This window comes from Cervus elaphus, chromosome 18 (assembly GCF_910594005.1).
Source record: "Cervus elaphus chromosome 18, mCerEla1.1, whole genome shotgun sequence".
Classification (NCBI taxonomy): domain Eukaryota; kingdom Metazoa; phylum Chordata; class Mammalia; order Artiodactyla; family Cervidae; genus Cervus; species Cervus elaphus.
This window is the reverse complement of record NC_057832.1, coordinates 41,615,450-41,633,582: the sequence shown is the minus strand read 5'-3', so window position 1 is coordinate 41,633,582 and position 18,133 is coordinate 41,615,450. Positions and strand designations below refer to the sequence as shown.

At 41.7% G+C, this 18,133-nt stretch overlaps 1 protein-coding gene across 1 annotated transcript in view; it reads left to right on the top strand.

Moving 5' to 3' along the window:
* LOC122674599 (ATP-dependent translocase ABCB1-like) overlaps positions 1–18,133 on the top strand; it is a 115,982-nt gene that overhangs the window by 35,863 nt on the left and 61,986 nt on the right. The window contains exons 5-7 of the mRNA XM_043873095.1: positions 12,361–12,412; positions 14,706–14,897; positions 15,355–15,526. Of these exons, the coding sequence (XP_043729030.1) occupies positions 12,361–12,412; positions 14,706–14,897; positions 15,355–15,526 (416 nt within the window). The remainder of the gene's footprint in view (positions 1–12,360; positions 12,413–14,705; positions 14,898–15,354; positions 15,527–18,133) is intronic.

Sequence of the window (18,133 nt, the reverse complement as noted above, 5' to 3'; positions counted from 1 at the left end):
TTACCACCTTACAATGCTAGAATCTTCCAGTGCTCTGTGGTAGCTCAGCCGACTTTATATGTACATCTGTGACCCATTTTGATCTTACTCATTTTTTAATTGAGTCCAGACACACACATTGATCTAACTTTGGGAGGTGTTCTACTTACCACTCTGTGACCTGCATGTACTCCATGGAGGGCCAGTTCTGAACTCATTGTGTTAATCAGGAAATATTGGGCTGTTAACACAACTGTTGAAGGTTGGCCCCATCTGAGAAGAGTGGACTATTACATGGCTACCTGAAGCTAGCAGAGCTGAGCTCGCATGGGCCACAGTAAACTCACCTTGAACTGTGTGGATTGGTCTTTTTCAAATTTTATTTTTATTTTTTGAAATGTTTTTGTGTACGTTTATTTTATATAATGTTTAACAGTTGTTTTCCATTTCCAGTTATTATAAAATACTGACTGTAGTCCTTGTGTTGTACACTACATCCCTTGTAGCCTGTCTTACACCCAGGAGTTTTGTACCTCCCCCTCCAATCCCTATGTTGCCCCTCCCCTACTCTCCCCCACTCCTCCGGTGACCGCTAGTTTGTTCTTTGTATCTGTGAGTCTGCGTCTCTTTTATTATGTCCACTAGTTTGTTGGGTTTTTTTTAGGTTCCACATATAATTGATAATATCATACAGTATTCGTCTGTGTTTTTGACTTATTTCACTTAGCATAATGCCATAGAAGTTCACACATGTTGCTGCCAGTGCCAAGATTTTGTTCTTTTTTGTGGCTCAGTAGTAATCTATTGTATATGTGTATATACACCACATCTTCTTTATCCATTTATCTGTCAGTGGACACTTAGGTTGCTTCCATAGCTTGGGCAACTGCAAATAATGCTGCTATGAACATTGGGATGTGTGTTCAACTGGTCTTTTTTTTTAAACTGCATTAACATTTATATACATTTTAATCTCGATCACTGAAAAATTACTTGGCCCTTACTTTCATAAGAAAATAATCGATCTCTTTAAGTAGGAGTACTAACCATTACTGTGTCTTGGCTTTACCTGGTCCATATTTACATGTGAGATGGACAGTAACCTGACTTAGTTACCTAGTAGCATATATAGGTTCTCAACATGGTCCAGCTGTGGAGACATGCTCCTCTTCGGCATGCGTCTTCAGAGATGTTCAGATCACAGAGTTTCCACATGGGGATGTAGTTCATGTTGCATTCCTTGCCAGTCCTTCCCATTCAGCTCCCTCTTCCAGTCTTGGGGAAATTTAGAGAACTATTTGGATGTTTTGTCTCTGTCTCTGCTGCCTTCTTAGGAGAAGCTGTATTAAGTGCAGGCCCTGGAGCGTAGGACTGCCTGGCTCTGAAACTCCACCTCTGTCACTTTTTAGTTAAGAAGACTGGGGGATTATTTTCATACTTTAGTTTCCTCATCTTTGGAACAGTTAGATAGCAGTAGAACCTACTTCATAGAAGGATTGTGAGAATTAAATGGATTCCTCACTTAAGGCTCACAGAAGAGGGTTTAGTAATAAAAAAAAAAGTGCTCAATAATTGTTAATATTTGTTATAATGATCAACAAGAAGCTCATGCTTCCATGTTCCTCACAAATGAACCTTCATAACTTGCAGTGATATGGCTCCCTGTCTCATCTTATCTTTTCAGAACTCTGTGACACTAACTCAGTTTTTATAGTTGTTGGAAGGCATACTGCAAGTCACTTAGCACCTGTTATCAACGTGAAGTTGTCCTTTTCAGGTGCATTTCCTTAGTAACTGTGGACTGCTAGCCATGCCTTTTAGGGAAGGCAAGAACCTCAAACTATGGCCCGTGGGCCATATCTGGCCTATTGCCTCTTTTTATGCCATCTGTGAGCTTAGAATGATTTTTGCATTTTTAAATCACTGGGAAAAAAGAAAGAAAAATATTTTGTGACACATTATAAAATAATTGAAATTTCAGTATCTATACATAAAGATCTAGTGGAACACAGACATGCCCACTTGTTTGCATATTATCTATGGCTGCTTTCATGGAAGCCACAGACATTATTTTACTATTTATGGCTACTCCCTTTAGGGGAGTTTAAGATGGAGATCAGAAATGAGGCACTCTGTGCTCTAGAGAACTGGCAGAACAGGTCTTCAGATACATGTTTTCAGGATTTGATCTGAGGAGCCCAGTTCTTGCATCTCCTCATATCTAGAAAAACACTTATTTCCTTCATGGTAACGTTAGTTCCTCTTGACTAGCAGAAAACCTTTGCAAAGATAAGTGCTTGATTGCATGAACTCCCCCTTTATCAAAATTGAATATATACTGTACTTCCCTCACCTCTTCTTTGGAGCAGTTTCTCAGAGCTATCTGAGGTGCTGTCTCCCAGACTATAGCCCTCATTTTGCCTAAAATAAAACTTAGCTCACAACTCTCTTGTGCATTTTTTAAAAAGTTGACAGAGTGCTCTATGTACCAGCAACAGTATGTGTCCTGAAGAAGCATTTCCAGCCCCCAGGAAACTTAGTATAATGGGTGGAATGGACAGGGAGCCAACCAGTGCAGTTGGATATGAGTAGTGCTTTGATACAGAGATACACAAAATACTTGGGAAGGAAAGGATGGGTGTTTGGCTCCATCTAGGAATCATGGGAGGCTTCCAAGAGGAGGTGATAACCAAGTGTGGTCAGATGGTATCTCTCTCGTGCACACAGTAGACATGTTCTGTGTAACAAGTGAAAACATTTGAAAACAAATGTTAGATAAAAAACAAAGCTAATACCCTTCTCTCACCACGACTCCTGATTGCCTCTCCCCTGTCATATATTCTTCTGTGTCTTTATGATTTATCTCTACAGTAATTTTTACCCTAGGACAGTCAGTATTCTGTTGTAAACCTGTTTGCAGATTCAGACTTCCAGATGTCCTGAAATTTGCCTGGATGGGAAGGATTTCAAAGGTTTTGATGTTGGTCCTGAAGACGAGGGCAAGCGAGCTTTTTGATGCTTCTGGGACCCCAGACACTCTCAGACCTTTCTTCTTGTCCTTCTCCAGGTAGAACCTCGTGACCTCTTCATGGGGGCAGACTAGGTACCAGAGCCTCCTTGTTGGACAAGAAGTATTCCTTGCTTAAGAAAGCTTGGATTTGCTAAGGCTCTTGAAAGTCTGGGAGTTTTACAATAAACATAGGCTTTAACTAGACAGTCATAAAAACTTTTGAGCGAGCATGTCCTTCTCTGCTGCTGTAATAGACCCCTTATAAGCTTTCTCTTCTCATAACACCTTTCTCTATTTATCTTTTTGGTGTGGACCTGATTTCCTGATATCCTACCTCCTTGTATCTCCATCTTGTTAAATTTTTCCTTTGCTTTAAAATCTCTGTTGACTTGGGCCTTGTGAACTCTGGTCCACTCGTGTGACCAGAGCATAACCAGTGCTGAAGTTCTGTAGTATTCTGTGAGTTCTCATCTTCCTCATGAGACTATGCACTGCCTGAAAATGAGCCTGAATAAAGGTGATTGTCATTTTTAGACATGTTGTGTTAAAGGTGACAGGTTGGGTACAAGTGTAAACGATATCCAGACAGTTGAAGATAAGAGACTGAATCTTGGCATAAAGAGTAGGCCTAGAGATTTGGCATCATTTCAGTTGAAAGAATGATAAATCTCCTGGGCCAGCCAAGATTTATTGAGCATTTAATATATTCTGGGCACTCTTCTTGGTGCTTTATGTGTACTAACACCTTTATTTCTTCATGGGCATGAGGTTGATATTGTTATTATCTGTACATTACAGATGAGGAAACCAGGGCTCAGAGGGTTGAGTATATTTAATTGACTGAGGTTATAGAGTTACTCACTATTTGAACCCATGCAGACCAGCCCCAAGTCCAAGGAATCAGGTAGACAGATGGAGACCCAGAAAGGAAGACACTTTGAGGACTACATGTTAATCCAGAAATGAAAGTATGTGGGCAAGATCTGCCATGTCTCATGATGTGACTGTCACCCAGAGGTACCCTTAAAATAAACTCTTGATTATTTGTCTCTGGTGGTTCAGTTGATGGTACATGGGTGACTTTTCTTTTTCTCCATAACTATGTCTTGGTTGGTTCTGTTTAGTCTCTGGTTACCAGACTATGGGCTGAGGAAGGGAGAAAAGGAGGCACTCAACTTCTAATACAAGTTAATATTCAGGGAAAAAGGAAAAAAAAGTAGAAATAACTTACGTGTCTATTTATCTTTTACCATTTCTACTGTTACCTCACTAAAACTCATATGAGGAACATGAAAACTATTTGTGAAACGCCAGTAATCAAAATAATATCTATACTCTGCTTCTTAAACTATGAACATATAAAGAATATGCAGATCTTGAGTGTGTGTCCTTGGTGTTGAAAATATAGAAAACACTGCGGTCAGTGTCCTCAAGGCCAGTATGATGGTTTCCGACTAGCTTCCGACTAGAAGGATAGCTGATATTTCAGTTCTAAGTACTTTGTAAAAATTTCCATGATGGTTGTTTTTTTTTTTAATTTGCTCAAGGATTTCCTCTGCTCCCAACTATTTCATTGGAAAAATCCTTAGGGATAAATTTCTGGAAAAATCAAATACCAAATAATGGCAAAATATTTTGCAGTATATTGTTTAGTGTGGGCAGTTTATTTTTTAAGTTTGAGTAAAAACTTAAAGTATGTCTAATTTTTCTAGAATAGCAGTTCAGTTGAGTTCAGTCGCTCAGTCGTGTCCAGCTTTTTGCGACGCCATGATCCGCAGCACGCCAGGCCTCCCTGTCCATCACCAACTCCTGGAGTTCACCCAAACCCATGTCCATTGAGTTGGTGATGCCATCCAGCCATCTCATCCTCTGTCTTCCCCTTCTCCTCCTGCCCTCAATCCCTCCCAGCATCAGGGTCTTTTCCAATGAGTCAGACCTTCGCATCCGGTGGCGAAAGTATTGGAGTTTCAGCTTCAGCATCAGTTCTTCCAATGAACACCCAGGACTGATCTTCTTTAGGATGGACTGGATGGATCTCCTTGCAGTCCAAGGGACTCTCAAGAGTATTTTCCAAAACCACAGTTCAAAAGCATCAATTCTTTGGCACTCATCTTTCGTTATAATCCAGCTCTCATATCCATACATGACCACTGGAAAAACCATAGCCTTGACTAGACGGACTTTTGTTAGCAAAGTAATGTCTTTGCTTTTTAATATGCTGTCTAGGTTGGTCATAACTTTGCTTCCAGGGAGTAAGTGTCTTCTAATTTCATGGCTGCAATCACCATCTGCAGTGATTTTGGAGCCCAGGAAAATAAAGTCAGCCACTGTTTCCACTGTTTCCCCATCTATTTGCCATGAAGTGATGGGACCAGATGCCATGATCTTAGTGTCCTGAATGTTGAGCTTTAAGCCAACTTTTTCACTCTTCTCTTTCACTTTCATCAAGAGGCTCTTTAATTCCTCTTCACTTTCTGCCACAAGGGTGGTGTCATCTGCATATCTGAGGTTATTGATATTTCTCCCGGCAATCTTGATTCCAGCTTGTGCTTCCTCCAGCCCAGCGTTTCTCATGATGTACTCTGCATATAAGTTAAATAAGCAGGGTGACAATATACAGCCTTGACGTACTCCTTTTCCTATCTGGAACCAGTCTGTTGTTCCATGTCCAGTTCTAACTGTTGCTTCCTGACCTGCATATAGGTTTCTCAAGAGGCAGGTCAGGTGGTCTAGTATTCCCATCTCTTTCAGAATTGTCTACAGTTTATTGTGATCCACACAGTCAAGGACTTTGTCATAGTCAATAAAGCAGAAATAGATGTTTTTCTGGAACTCTCTTGCTTTTTCAATGATCCAGCGGATGTTGGCAATTTGATCTCTGGTTCCTGTGTCTTTTCTAAAACCAGCTTGAACATCTGGAAGTTCTCGGTTCACGTATTGCTGAAGCCTGGCTTGGAGAATTTTGAGCATTACTTTACTAGCGTGTGAGATGAGTGCAATTATGCGGTAGTTTGAGCATTCTTTGGCATTGCCTTTCTTTGGAATTGGAATGAAAACTGACCTTTTCCAGTCCTGTGGCCACTGCTGAGTTTTCCAAATTTGCTGGCATATTGAGTGCAACACTTTCACAGCATCATCATCTTTCAGGATTTGAAATAGCTCAACTGGAATTCCATCACCTCCACTAGCTTTGTTCGTTGTGATGCTTCCTAAGGCCCACTTGACTTCACACTCCAGGATGTCTGGCTCTAGGTGAGTGATCACACCATCGTGATTATCTGGGTTGTGAAGATTTTTTTTGTACAGTTCTTCTGTGTATTCTTGCCACCTCTTCTTAGTATCTTCTGCTTCTGTTAGGTCCATACCATTTCTGTCCTATATTGTGCCCATCTTTGCATGAAATGTTTCCTTGGTATGTCTAATTTTCTTGAAGAGATCTCTAATCTTTCCCATTCTGTTGTTTTCCTCTATTTCTTTGCACTGATCTGCTGAGGAAGGCTTTCTTATCTCTCCTTGCTATTCTTTGGATCTCTGCATTCAAATGGGTATATCTTTCCTTTGCTTTTCACTTCCCTTCCTTTCACAACTATTTGTAAGGCCTCCTCAGACAGCCATTTTGCTTTTTTGCATTTCTTTTTCTTGGGAATAGTCTTGATTCCTGTCTCCTGTACAATGTCACAAACCTCCATCCATAGTTCATTAGGCACTCTGTCTGTCAGATCTAGTCCCTTAAATCTATTTCTCACTTCCAGTGTATAGTCATAAGGGATTTGATTTAGGTCATACCTGAATGGTGTAATGGTTTTTCCACTTTCTTCACTTTCAGTCTGAATTTGGCAATAAGTCTCAATTTTTCAGCCAAAGATGGAGTGCTCTATACAGTCAGCAAAAACAAGACCGGGAGCTGACTGTGGCTCAGATCATGAACTCCTTATTGCCAAATTCAGACTGAAAGTGAAGAAAGAATAGTAGTAGTAGTGTAGAATAGTCAAGGTTTTTTTTGTTACTATGGGGGAGATGCTTTTTTTAAAAAGTAGGTTAGTTACAATGTAAACTCTATAATATATTATAAAAAGCAGCAAAAAATGAAAATAGATAATACCTGACCCACTCTAGGTGCTTAAGAAGTGAGATGAATAAATGAGAGACCAAATCACAGAATTTTATAGGTGAAAAAGAGCCCAGAGAATCATCTGGCCCAAACCCATAATTTGATAGATAAAAACCAGTGCTCAGGAAGTTGAACCAACATGGCCAGAATGGAATTGCGTGCTAGTGGGCATTGCTGAATTCCTGGGCCAGGAATCCTGCCTTTTATTCTGGTATTTTCCCCACTCTATTGGTGCTTTCAAATTCTGCCTAAAATTGAAGCAAACGCTTCAAACCCAACTTTTCATTTGGTCTTTTCTCTCCCTAAGAAGCCATCCTGTGGACTTACATATTAGTGTATCAGGCAGGGCAGCCCCGAGGTACCGCTCTTCAGCCGGGAGGGACTGTGGCTCCCAGAGTCGCCTCGGTCACCTGCGATGAGCCCGGCCTCCCTGAGTGGCAGGCAAGTGCCAGAGGGGAGTGACCATCTAAGCAGAAGGTCCAAGTTCGTCTTGCTTGTGTCTGATGGAGCTTCCTGCACAAAATGACGGGAAAAATTGAGTCATAGCGTTCTTGAGCTAGAACGGACCTGACAGGGCCTGAAGGCAGTGGTTTACTCATGTCTTTAATCAGAGAATCTTCCTGTGTGAATGATGTCTGTCATAGATGGTGCCTGGGGAAAACAGCTCAAAGAGAGCCTTCCTTGGCTGAAAGTGGTGGAGGGGAGGATCTCTGCTAATTGTCTCTCCTACCGCCTGGCAGCAGTACTGAAGTCGCTGCATATGTTGCCACCACATATGTCCCGGCTGCAGCCTGTGCCGACTCATCCTTTTCTTCCCAATTCCTCTCTGTGCTTCCACTCACCCCCACCCACTAGTATCCAGTTCTCCACACACTCTCAGGATGAGCTTTAAAAATTTTTTTGAAAAAATTTTGTTTGGCTGTTCTGGATTTTAGTTGCAACATGCTAACTCTTAGTTACTGCATGTGAGAACTAGTTCCTTGACCAGTGATTGAACCCAGGCTTCCTGCATTGGGAATGCTGAGTCCTAGCCACTGCACCACCAGGGAAGTCCCTAAGAATGAGCTTTTACAAACATATGGCAGGTCATATCTGTCCTTGATGGTTTTCTGTAGCCTGGAGTAAATACGTCTTCCATTGGCCTACCTGGCCCACCTGATCTGGCTGCCTCCTGCCTCGTCAGTCTCATTGCTTATTACTTTCTGAGTACAGCCCAGCCACAGTGACCTTCTCACTGTTCCACGAATGCTCTCATTTCCTTCCTGGCTGTGGGCCATGTAGAACCTGCCCCAGCTTCTTATCATTCATTTCTCCCTCAGAAAGAATTTCTGTTTCTCCCTAGTCCACTCCAAAGTTACTGTAGCATCACTGCTTTATTTCCCTTTTATGAGTTATTACACTTATCTTGTTGATTTATTAATTGACTTGTTTGTTCAGTTCAGTTCAGTCACACAGTCATGTCTGACTCTTTGCGACCCCTGTGGACTGCAGCCTGCCAGGCTATTACAGCTTCTCAAATGGGAAGAAAGGTATAACAGAAAAAAAGTTCCTATCTTAGGTTAACTATCTTAATGTTTCAGCAGTGGTACCCTATCACATGGAGTTTGGGGTCTGATGGTGAAAGGATTTCCTACTCGCACAGAAATCCAGTGAGATTAGAAAAAGCGGCACTCTGGCTCTGGGTTGTGCCCACAGTATCTAGAACAGTGCGTGATGTGCAGTATGGCTTGAAAACACCTTTATAACATAATCTGATTTTACCAGTTAGGAAATCACAAGTGTATCCATGTGACATACTTGTTATTTATACTATTAAGTGTTCAGTAGTTAAAACTACTAAACTTATTGAGATATTTGGGTCAGATAAAAATGTAATTAAATGTGATTCCAAAATGGTATGAAGTCTTTAGTTGTGGTGCTAGACACTGTTTGGTGGTTTAGTCATTAAGTCGTGTCTGACTCTTGTAACCCTAACCCCACGGAATGTAGCCCTCCAGGCTCCTTTGTCCACGGGATTTCCCAGACAAGAACACTGGAGTGGGTTGCCATTTCCTTCTCCAGGGGAACTTCCTGACCCAGGAATCGATCCTGAGTCTCCTGCAGGTGGTCTCCTGCATTGCAGGCAGAAGCCTGTTTAGTTGTAGATTTCTTTGCAGTCTTGCTTGGTTTTAGAAAAGGCCTTCCTTCCCCCAGGTAGTAAGGTGGCGGTCTGCTGTATCTCTGTTTAACCCTACAATATGCAAGACACATGTACAAAATAGAGTGATTGTTGGAATATTCTTATCAATGGTCCGCGTGTTGCTGGCTCTGTGAGATCTCTGAGCATCTTGGGAACAGGCTCAGGGCAGCAGACAGAGCAGCAGGGTGTGCGCCAAGGGCACAAAGGTAAGTGACACAGTCGTGTTCTCTAGGCGCTCGCAGCAGTGGAGATGGGAGGAGGAGGTGGATGTAAACAGTGGCGTGTCTGTTCTAGGGTTGACTTAGTCAGTGAATCGTGTGTCGATTAATCTGGAACCCTGTGAGTCACCCTGCTGGAGATAAGCCACTTGGGAAGAGGTCATACTGAGCTCATGCATGAAGGCCCAGTCTTTTCCAGGAGAAAGACTAGGAAAAGGCAGTCCAGGTAGAGAGAGGAGAATGAATAAGGGCTTAGAGGAGGAAAACCGCCAGCACTTCTCCTCTCCATCTCATCTCAGTATGTGGAAAGTAGCTTTTAGTCTCAAAGGACAGCGTTTAGTCTCGTGAAATTTAAGCAACATCTTTTGTCGTGCCCAGTTTCCTCTCCAATCCCAAGGGCAAAGGCTTCAGGAACATGACGATCAAGCAGACTTGGGCACTGCTTCCTTTTATGCTGTGGTATCCTCGCCCCCGACCCCCAACCCAAGATGGTGACTACACAGTGCCCTACTACTGGATGAGGAGAAAGGGTGGGGATAAAAAAACTGCAAAGTCGTTGTGTGGCTTATTGTGGTAAGATTGCAAAGGGACTAATAGGGCATGTTACGGCTCTTGGACTTTGTCCTTTATTCAGTGGACTGTCATTTAAGGTTATTAACAGGGGCAATATTTTTGTTCCCCAAAAGAAGATCTGGTGGCAAGATAAAGACTTGATGGGATTAGAAAAGCCAGTTAGGAGGCTCTTGTTGGAGCAGGTGTGAGAGGTGATGGGACCTGAGGCAGACACTGGCTGTGAGGAAGGAGAGGGTTTGAGCGGCTCCCAGACAGATCGGGGGTCACTGAAGCGGCACGAGTGTAGAGCCACCCTGGGGTGAGTGCAGCCTTCTGCGAGGCAGCAGCACGGAGGGACGCGAGGGCGTGAGGAACTGGTGGATGAGACCAAGCGAGAGGGATCGGCGTTATGGGAGGACCAGGAGAATGAGGTTCTGGAAGCCAGAGGAGAACGTGGTCAAGAATCTAAGCAAGTATTTTATTAAAATAAAAGCTACACTTAAACATTTGACTTTTCTTGTTGGGGAGGGATTAATTAGGAGGTGGGGATTATCATGTGTGCACTAGTGTATATAAAATAGAAAACCAACAAGGATCTACTGTGTAGCCCAGGGAACTCCACTCAGTATGTTGGAGAATCTGAAGAAAAGTATATATATGTGCACATATATACACACACATATACATGTACATATATATATATATACACTCATAATGTCTACAAGTTTTTATATCCCATACCTGGGAGCCTAGATGATGTTTTCAACCATGTATCCACCTCCTTCCATCCACACAACACACCCATGCTCCTGCCAAAGCAGCTTACTCATTCTTCACACATGCAATGTTGTCCTCTTTGCCAGAAAAACTTTTCCTCTTGTTTCCCATACCTGTCAAGAGCACACTCACCTGAACTAGGCCCTCTTATGTTGCATTGTAACTTTTGAAATGACTATAAGATTTAAAGTGTGCTCCCTGAATTGATCCAGCCATCTTGATTATGATAATGTATCCTCCAAAAATATTCACCATATATAATATATGTGAACAGGTATGTTTAATGCAGCATTGCATGTAACAGTAAGACTGGAAGCAACAGAAATAGATGCAACTTTGAAAAAACAAAGATACACATACATATACACATGCGAAAGTCACTCAGTCAGGTCTTACTCTTTGCAACCCCATGGACTATAGCCTGCCGGTCTCCTCTTTCTATGGAATTCTCCAGACCAGAATACTGGAGTGGGTAGCCGTTCCCTTCTCCAGGGGCTCTTCCCAACCCAGGGATCAAACGCATGTCTCCCACATTGCAGACATATTCATTACTAACTAAGCCACCGGGGAGGCCCCATATACCCACACACGGACATGGAAAATTGGCCACTGAATGTGAACTGTGGTTCTGTCCTTTAAAATAAGCATGTGCGTGTATTGATGTATGTGTATACTTGCATATAGAAAATAAAATCTGAAGAAAAATTCACACCAGAATATGAACAGTGGCTAGTGCATGCACACACGTGTGTGTGTGTGTGTGTGTTTGGAGCGAGGTGTTAGAGTTTTAATGTACCTTGTCCTAAAATGTTAACATTTGCTAATACTGCATAATGAGCTCACTGGTGTTTATTACATTCTTTGTATCTTAAATTTTTAAAATAAAAACTGAAGAAATGTGATGTTCAGTTTGAAATACTAAATGGTTTAGGGTCAAGTCTGCACTGATATTTATCAGGACAAAGCCCGCAGAAAAGATTTTTCTCCATGTCATCTTGGAGTGGTATTTCATAAAACATTTTAATCCAGGGACACTAGTATCTCTGTTGACAGACTCCTCCTTAATCACTGCAGCTTTCTTCTTGCAAATAAGCTTCACTGAATTTAGTGTGTGTGTGGTTGCACACAGCCAGTAGTAAAGGATTTGCACAGATGCCCTGACGCTTATAGATAAAATTAGTTTGACCTATTTTTGTGTAAGTTGTTAAGTGACACAAGTTTGATTCATTTTTACATGCTTATCTTTTTGAAAGTTCCTCATTTGTCTGTGTCGGGTCTTAGTTGTGGCATGTGGGATTTTTTTGGGGGTGCGTGGGCTTCTCCAGTTGTGGCATGCATGCTCCAGGGCATGAGGGCTTAGTTGTCATGCACAGCATATGGGATCTTAGTTCCTTGACCAGGGATTGAACCCATGTCCCCTGCATTGGAAAGCAGATTATTAATACTGGACTGTGGAGGACATTCTATTTATATGCATATTTTTAATGGAAAATAAAGAGACATAACAGTGTATGTTTGTTTTGTGGTGAACTAGGTACTATAGACAAAACAGATTATGGCAACAAGCTGGAGAAGGAAATGACCACGTAAGTAGACATTTTTCTACTATTGCTAAGCCTTTTTGTCTTAATCCAATTGTGATACGGTTTAAAATTTTGCACTATTATGGTAAAGATTCAAAGTTTTGAGGGGAGCACCATCATTGTTATTTTTTTAGGAGGATACAGTATAGGTCTTTTTCTTCAAGAAAAGAATTTGCTGCCTAAGACACTCTAAAGTGAAGGTTAAGCCTGGATCAGATTGATGTATGCATTGGTAAATATAGAATATCATCTGCAGGGAAATTAGAGGGGTTCAAAGTGAGCTTATGTAAAATGCAGTTAAGAATCACATTATTTGCATTGGCTTTGTATTATTAGTTTGCTTCTTGGATAGCTTTAGTTATGATATAATGAGATCAGTTAACAGGATTTTTTAAAATATAACATCTTATTCTGAACAATGAGACAAGGCATTCCAGAATAAATATAGTCCTTTTAACCTTAAATTGCTTTGGAAGCTTTCATTAATGATTTACTTACCTTGAAGTTTGCTCTCAGAACACCTTATAAAACATGTCTAAAGGCATGAGTTGGTGATTCAGAAGAAAATGATTTCACATTATCCTGTAAGTACTCTAGTAGGTTTGAAGAAAATGGACAAATTCGACCATATTTTGAAAGTTGAGAAACAAACACCTCCAGATACTCTTATGGAGAGGCACTTTTTTCATATGATGAAAAACAGTGCCTTATAATCATCTTGAAAGTGAAAGTTTCTCAGTCATGTCCAACTCTTTGTGACCCCATGGACTGTAACCTGCCAGGCTCCTCTGTCTGTGGAATTCTCCAGGCCAGAACACTGGAGTGGGTAGTTGTTACCTTCTCCAGGGAATCTTCCCAACCCAGGGATCGAACCTAGCCTTCCTGCATAGCAGGTGGACTCTTTACCATTTGAACCGCCTGGGAAGCCCGTAATCATCTTATAAATGCTTAAATACAGGTATTTCTTTCTGAGTAAACATAGACTGGTGGCTTACAATACATTAGCTCATTTTCAAAGCACACGTCCCACTTGTTAATGAGGAACTTGTTTTTAGCTATCTCTTGCTGTATCATTAACACTTGGATAATAAATATTGAGTTATCTATTAACTAAAATTTAGTATTCTAATTCTGTCCTCCCTGATAAATACATTGTACATTACCAGGTATAACTTAGGGAAGATACGTTTCCATCAGGCTGTGAGCATCGACATCAGCAACTATCTGGTTGTTACATCACCATTTTTATAGTTTCTGTATGATTCATACAAGTTTTTTCTTTGAGGGTGGCCAAGTTGTGAACTTTTAAAAGTGGGAATATTGGAATCCTGTATTTCATTTTTGAATGTTTGTTTTTACCTGAAAAGTAATTGCTTAGTGAAGCACATGAGTTTGCTTTTTTCTGTATGAAGACTCAGATAAGGAAATACAAATTTGGCATTTCTAGTTCAAGGGTCTGGTTTTAGAAGATGCTCATGTTTTTTTTATTGTTAAACCCTTTAAACTGGAGGGCCTGCTACTTGATTCATTAAGCATTTCAGGATAACTCATGATGGCCAGTTGGGCAGATGATATAAAAGCAATTTTTATTCTCAGTTGTCTCTTGGCAGATTAATAACCCAAAAGGTCAGGTGACCATTCCCATCTCTTGGTTTCATTTTCTAGCAAGTTCTGTCACTTCTTTCCATTCCCCAGTGTGCAGAAACCATCCCAAGTGTTCATCAGCTGATACAGGGGTAATCCAGGTATGCAGGATGACACTGGTAGACCTTACCTAATGCTGTGATGCTTTTAGGCACCACTCACGTCTTTCACAAGAACTGGCATTCTCTACATGCTAGTTGTGTGCCAGGCGCAGACGCAAGTGTTTTTATATATTACTGTGTTACAGTTCTTTTTCTTGGCCATGTTACGAGGTATACGGGATCTTAGTTCCCCAATCAGGGATTGAACCCATGCCCTTGGCAATGGAAGCATGAAGTCTTAACTGCTGGACCGCCAGGGAAGTCCCACTGTGTTACAGTTCTTATCTCCATTTTGCCAGTTAGGAAACTGGGACTTCGAAAGGTGAAGTCAGCCTGTCTAGCAGTTAAGAACTGGGATTTGAGCCCAAACAGCAAGCACACTCTTCACCATGACATCTACCGGGGTGGCCGTAGTTGGATGCTGCCCCTCAGCTCTGCTCTGAGGGCGGGCAGGATTGCCGGGTGACTGACAAGCCAGGGCGCGTGGTCCGCTGGGCGCAGGCGCGCTGACGGGAAAGCGGCGCGCGTGCAGCTGTCCCGTCGTTTTCCAGGTACGCCTACTATTACTCCGGAATCGGCGCTGGCGTGCTTATTGCTGCTTACATCCAGGTCTCGTTCTGGTGTCTGGCCGCTGGAAGACAAGTACACAGAATCAGAAAACAGTTTTTTCATGCCATCATGCGACAGGAGATAGGCTGGTTTGACGTGCATGACGTTGGAGAACTTAACACCCGACTCACAGAGTAAGTAGCTGGGTGTGTGTTGAACTCTGACGTGTGCTTCTTATTCTTTTAAAATGGAAACGAGGTCATAAAATCTGTCAGGAGGTAATCCCTGGAGGTAGCGCCCATCCCTCAGAAGTAATTCTGAAGCTAAATGCCTTCTGAGTCTTGACCGTGCCTCACGCGTCTTTTCGTTCCCAGAACCCTGGCAGGGCATGAAGAGGTCCCGCACGACCGGCAGTGAGTGAGGGGCTGGACGTGCCAGGCCCGAGACGCCCTGTGGGAGTGAGCTTAGGGCGGCATGGTGCTTGCCTGGGACGTTCCCAAGGAAAATCCTGGGTGTAAACTGACTTACCCCACACTGAAACACACACACACACACACACACACACACACACACACGCACGCTCAGCTAGATTCAGGAGGAAAGTTCTGGTGTTCATAATCCTGATGTTTATTTCTAACACTCTTCTTTCAGTGACGTCTCCAAAATTAATGAAGGAATTGGTGACAAAATTGGAATGCTCTTTCAGGCAATAGCAACATTCTTCACTGGTTTTGTAGTAGGATTTACAAAAGGTTGGAAGCTCACCCTTGTGATTCTGTCCATCAGTCCTGTTGTTGGCCTGTCAGCTGCTATCTGGGCAAAGGTAGGTGTGAAGCCTGTGAATCCAGGCTATTAAACTGTCTCCACCCTCAAAAAACACCCCACATCTCCTCCAGTAGAAGGCTGTTTTTGTCACATGATGGCCCTGACACTGTTGTTAAATCTTCTGATAAATCTTGGTGTTAAATCTTCTGTTCACATCAGTGGGGATAGGCAGGTGTGAGGTCACTGAGGTGTCCCCACCCAGACTCTGTGCTGTTATGGGCGAAGGGAACGATGGAGCTCTCCCATCTCCTTCTCTCCCTTGGTGCCAAAGGCACGCTCAGCTCTCGGAGAGCTGTGTTCCCTGGTAGACAGTTCCACGTTCACAAGGAGAGCTTCACGTTCAGTGACTAGCACGTAAGTCCCATCCAGTTACCATTATTGATGTCAGTGTTTTTGTAGATTTTATTTATTTTGTTGGCAGAACAGTTTTGTCAGCATTATAAATGGCTCTGTGTTTATACATACTTAAGTCCATTGGTGTGAAGACAATTTTTTAAAAAGGTATTTTCTAGCCCCTTATGCATGTGCTTCTGAGGTCTGCAGTTCCCTGTCACGAAAGCAAAGCAATGCAAATGGCCCTCCCCGTCTCTGCACGGAGGCCTTTCTGTTGAGACTGGGTGTGGTGTTCATTCTAAATTGATTTTGTGTAAGTGTAGGTGGCTGTGGAGAGATTGGCCTCGTATGTAGTTTTTAGAGAAAAAGAGAAATTAGAGACAGCACTACACATTCACATGGCAAAAGGATGTAAAATAATGGAGGACCAAGCAAACCCAAGCCTAACACAAAACAAATCAGACTGCATTAAGAAATTTAAAAAATTTAACCCCGTAGGATGGATATTTTGCTATTATAAACAGTAACTGCCATTTTTTAAAGTATCTACTGTGTCAGGCAAATACATATTTTTTTTCTCTTTTTTAAAAAATTTGTTGAAATGCCATTAGTTTACAATGTTGTGTTAATTTCTGTTGCTCAGCAAAGTAATTCAGATATATATATATACACACGTTATTTTTCATATTCTTTTCCATTATGGTTTATTACAGGTTATTGAATACCATTTCCTGTGCTATACAATAGAACCTTGTTACCCAGATTCAACTTTTTTTAGGTTAAAAAAATCCCAGGAAATTTTAGAGTATAAAATAACAACATATCTTAATCTCCCCCCAAATTAGTAAATGTTAGTTACACTTTTTGCAATATTTAGCTATAATATTTTCTACATATGAAGTAGAAGTTTGTAGACTATTACAGAATATTTTCCCCCTCATTCTATCATATTATTTTCTTCCTCAAAGGCATGAAATACATGTTCTTGTAAAGTGTAGACATCATCTCATTTAACAGAGGAAGAAATTGAAGTTCTGAGAACTCTTATTAATTTATTGTTCAGACTAACACAATGTTTGAATGGTGTTCTTGGTGGCTAAACGGCATCTGTTGAAATATTTGGCAAAAGCCTTTGTGTTAATTGATTTTTCTGTTTACTGGCACTTTAGACAAGTCAGGTGGCAGATTCTTCATATCAGTATTTGCTGAAAAACTGTTCTAAAATGTATTGATGTTTGTTCTAGTTAAGTTAGGGGGAAAAACAGTAAGTTAATCTTTTAATAATTGTGCATTACTTCAGATACTATTTAATATTTTTAATATAAATTTATTTATTTTAATTGGAGGCTAGTTACTTTACAATATTGTAGTGGTTTTGCCATACATTGACATGAATCCGCCACGGGTTTACATGTGTTCCCCATCCTGAACCCCCCTCCCACCTCCCTCCCCATCCCATCCCTCTGGGTCATCCCAGTTCACCAGCCCCGAGCTCCCTGTATCATACTTTGAACCTGGACTGGCGATTCATTTCACATATGATAATATACATGTTCCAATGCCATTCTCCCAGCTCATCCCACCCTTGCCCTCTCCCACAGAGTCCACAAGACTGTTCTATACATCTGTGTCTCTTTTGCTATCTCACATACAGGGTTATTGTTACCATCTTTCTAAATTACATATATATGCGTTAATATAGTATATGGGTGTTTTTCTTTCTGGCTTACTTCACTCTGTATAATAGGCTCCAGTTTCATCCACCTCATTAGAACTGATTCAAATGTATTCTTTTTAAAGGCTGAGTAATATTCCATCATGTATATGTACCACAGCTTTCTTATCCATTCGTCTGCTGATGGACATCTAGGTTAATTGTCTGGTTGTCAGTCTTATTAAAAAAGAAATGAGGCCTGGTGGAGGAAGCTGCTTTGTCCGTGTGATCCTGAGGCTCTCTTCTGTAACTCAGAGGCACCAGGGCAAGAAGGCAGAACCAGAAGAGGCTTGGCCCCAGCAAGTTTCCTACTCCAGAAAGCCTGTTTTGATCTCTTCACGCAATTCTCTAACCCCGCCCAGAGACACTGGGTCAGCTAGGGGGCAAGGGGAGGGGAAACTACCCTATCCTACTCCTACTTGAGGTGGTCCAACCTTAAGAACCACTTTCACTCTCTCAGGTAGCAGAAGCAGGGGTCCCAGCAACTGCAGACAAACCATGCTGACGAAAATAATACCACAAACACTTGGAATGTAAAACTGCTGCTTGACCCACAAT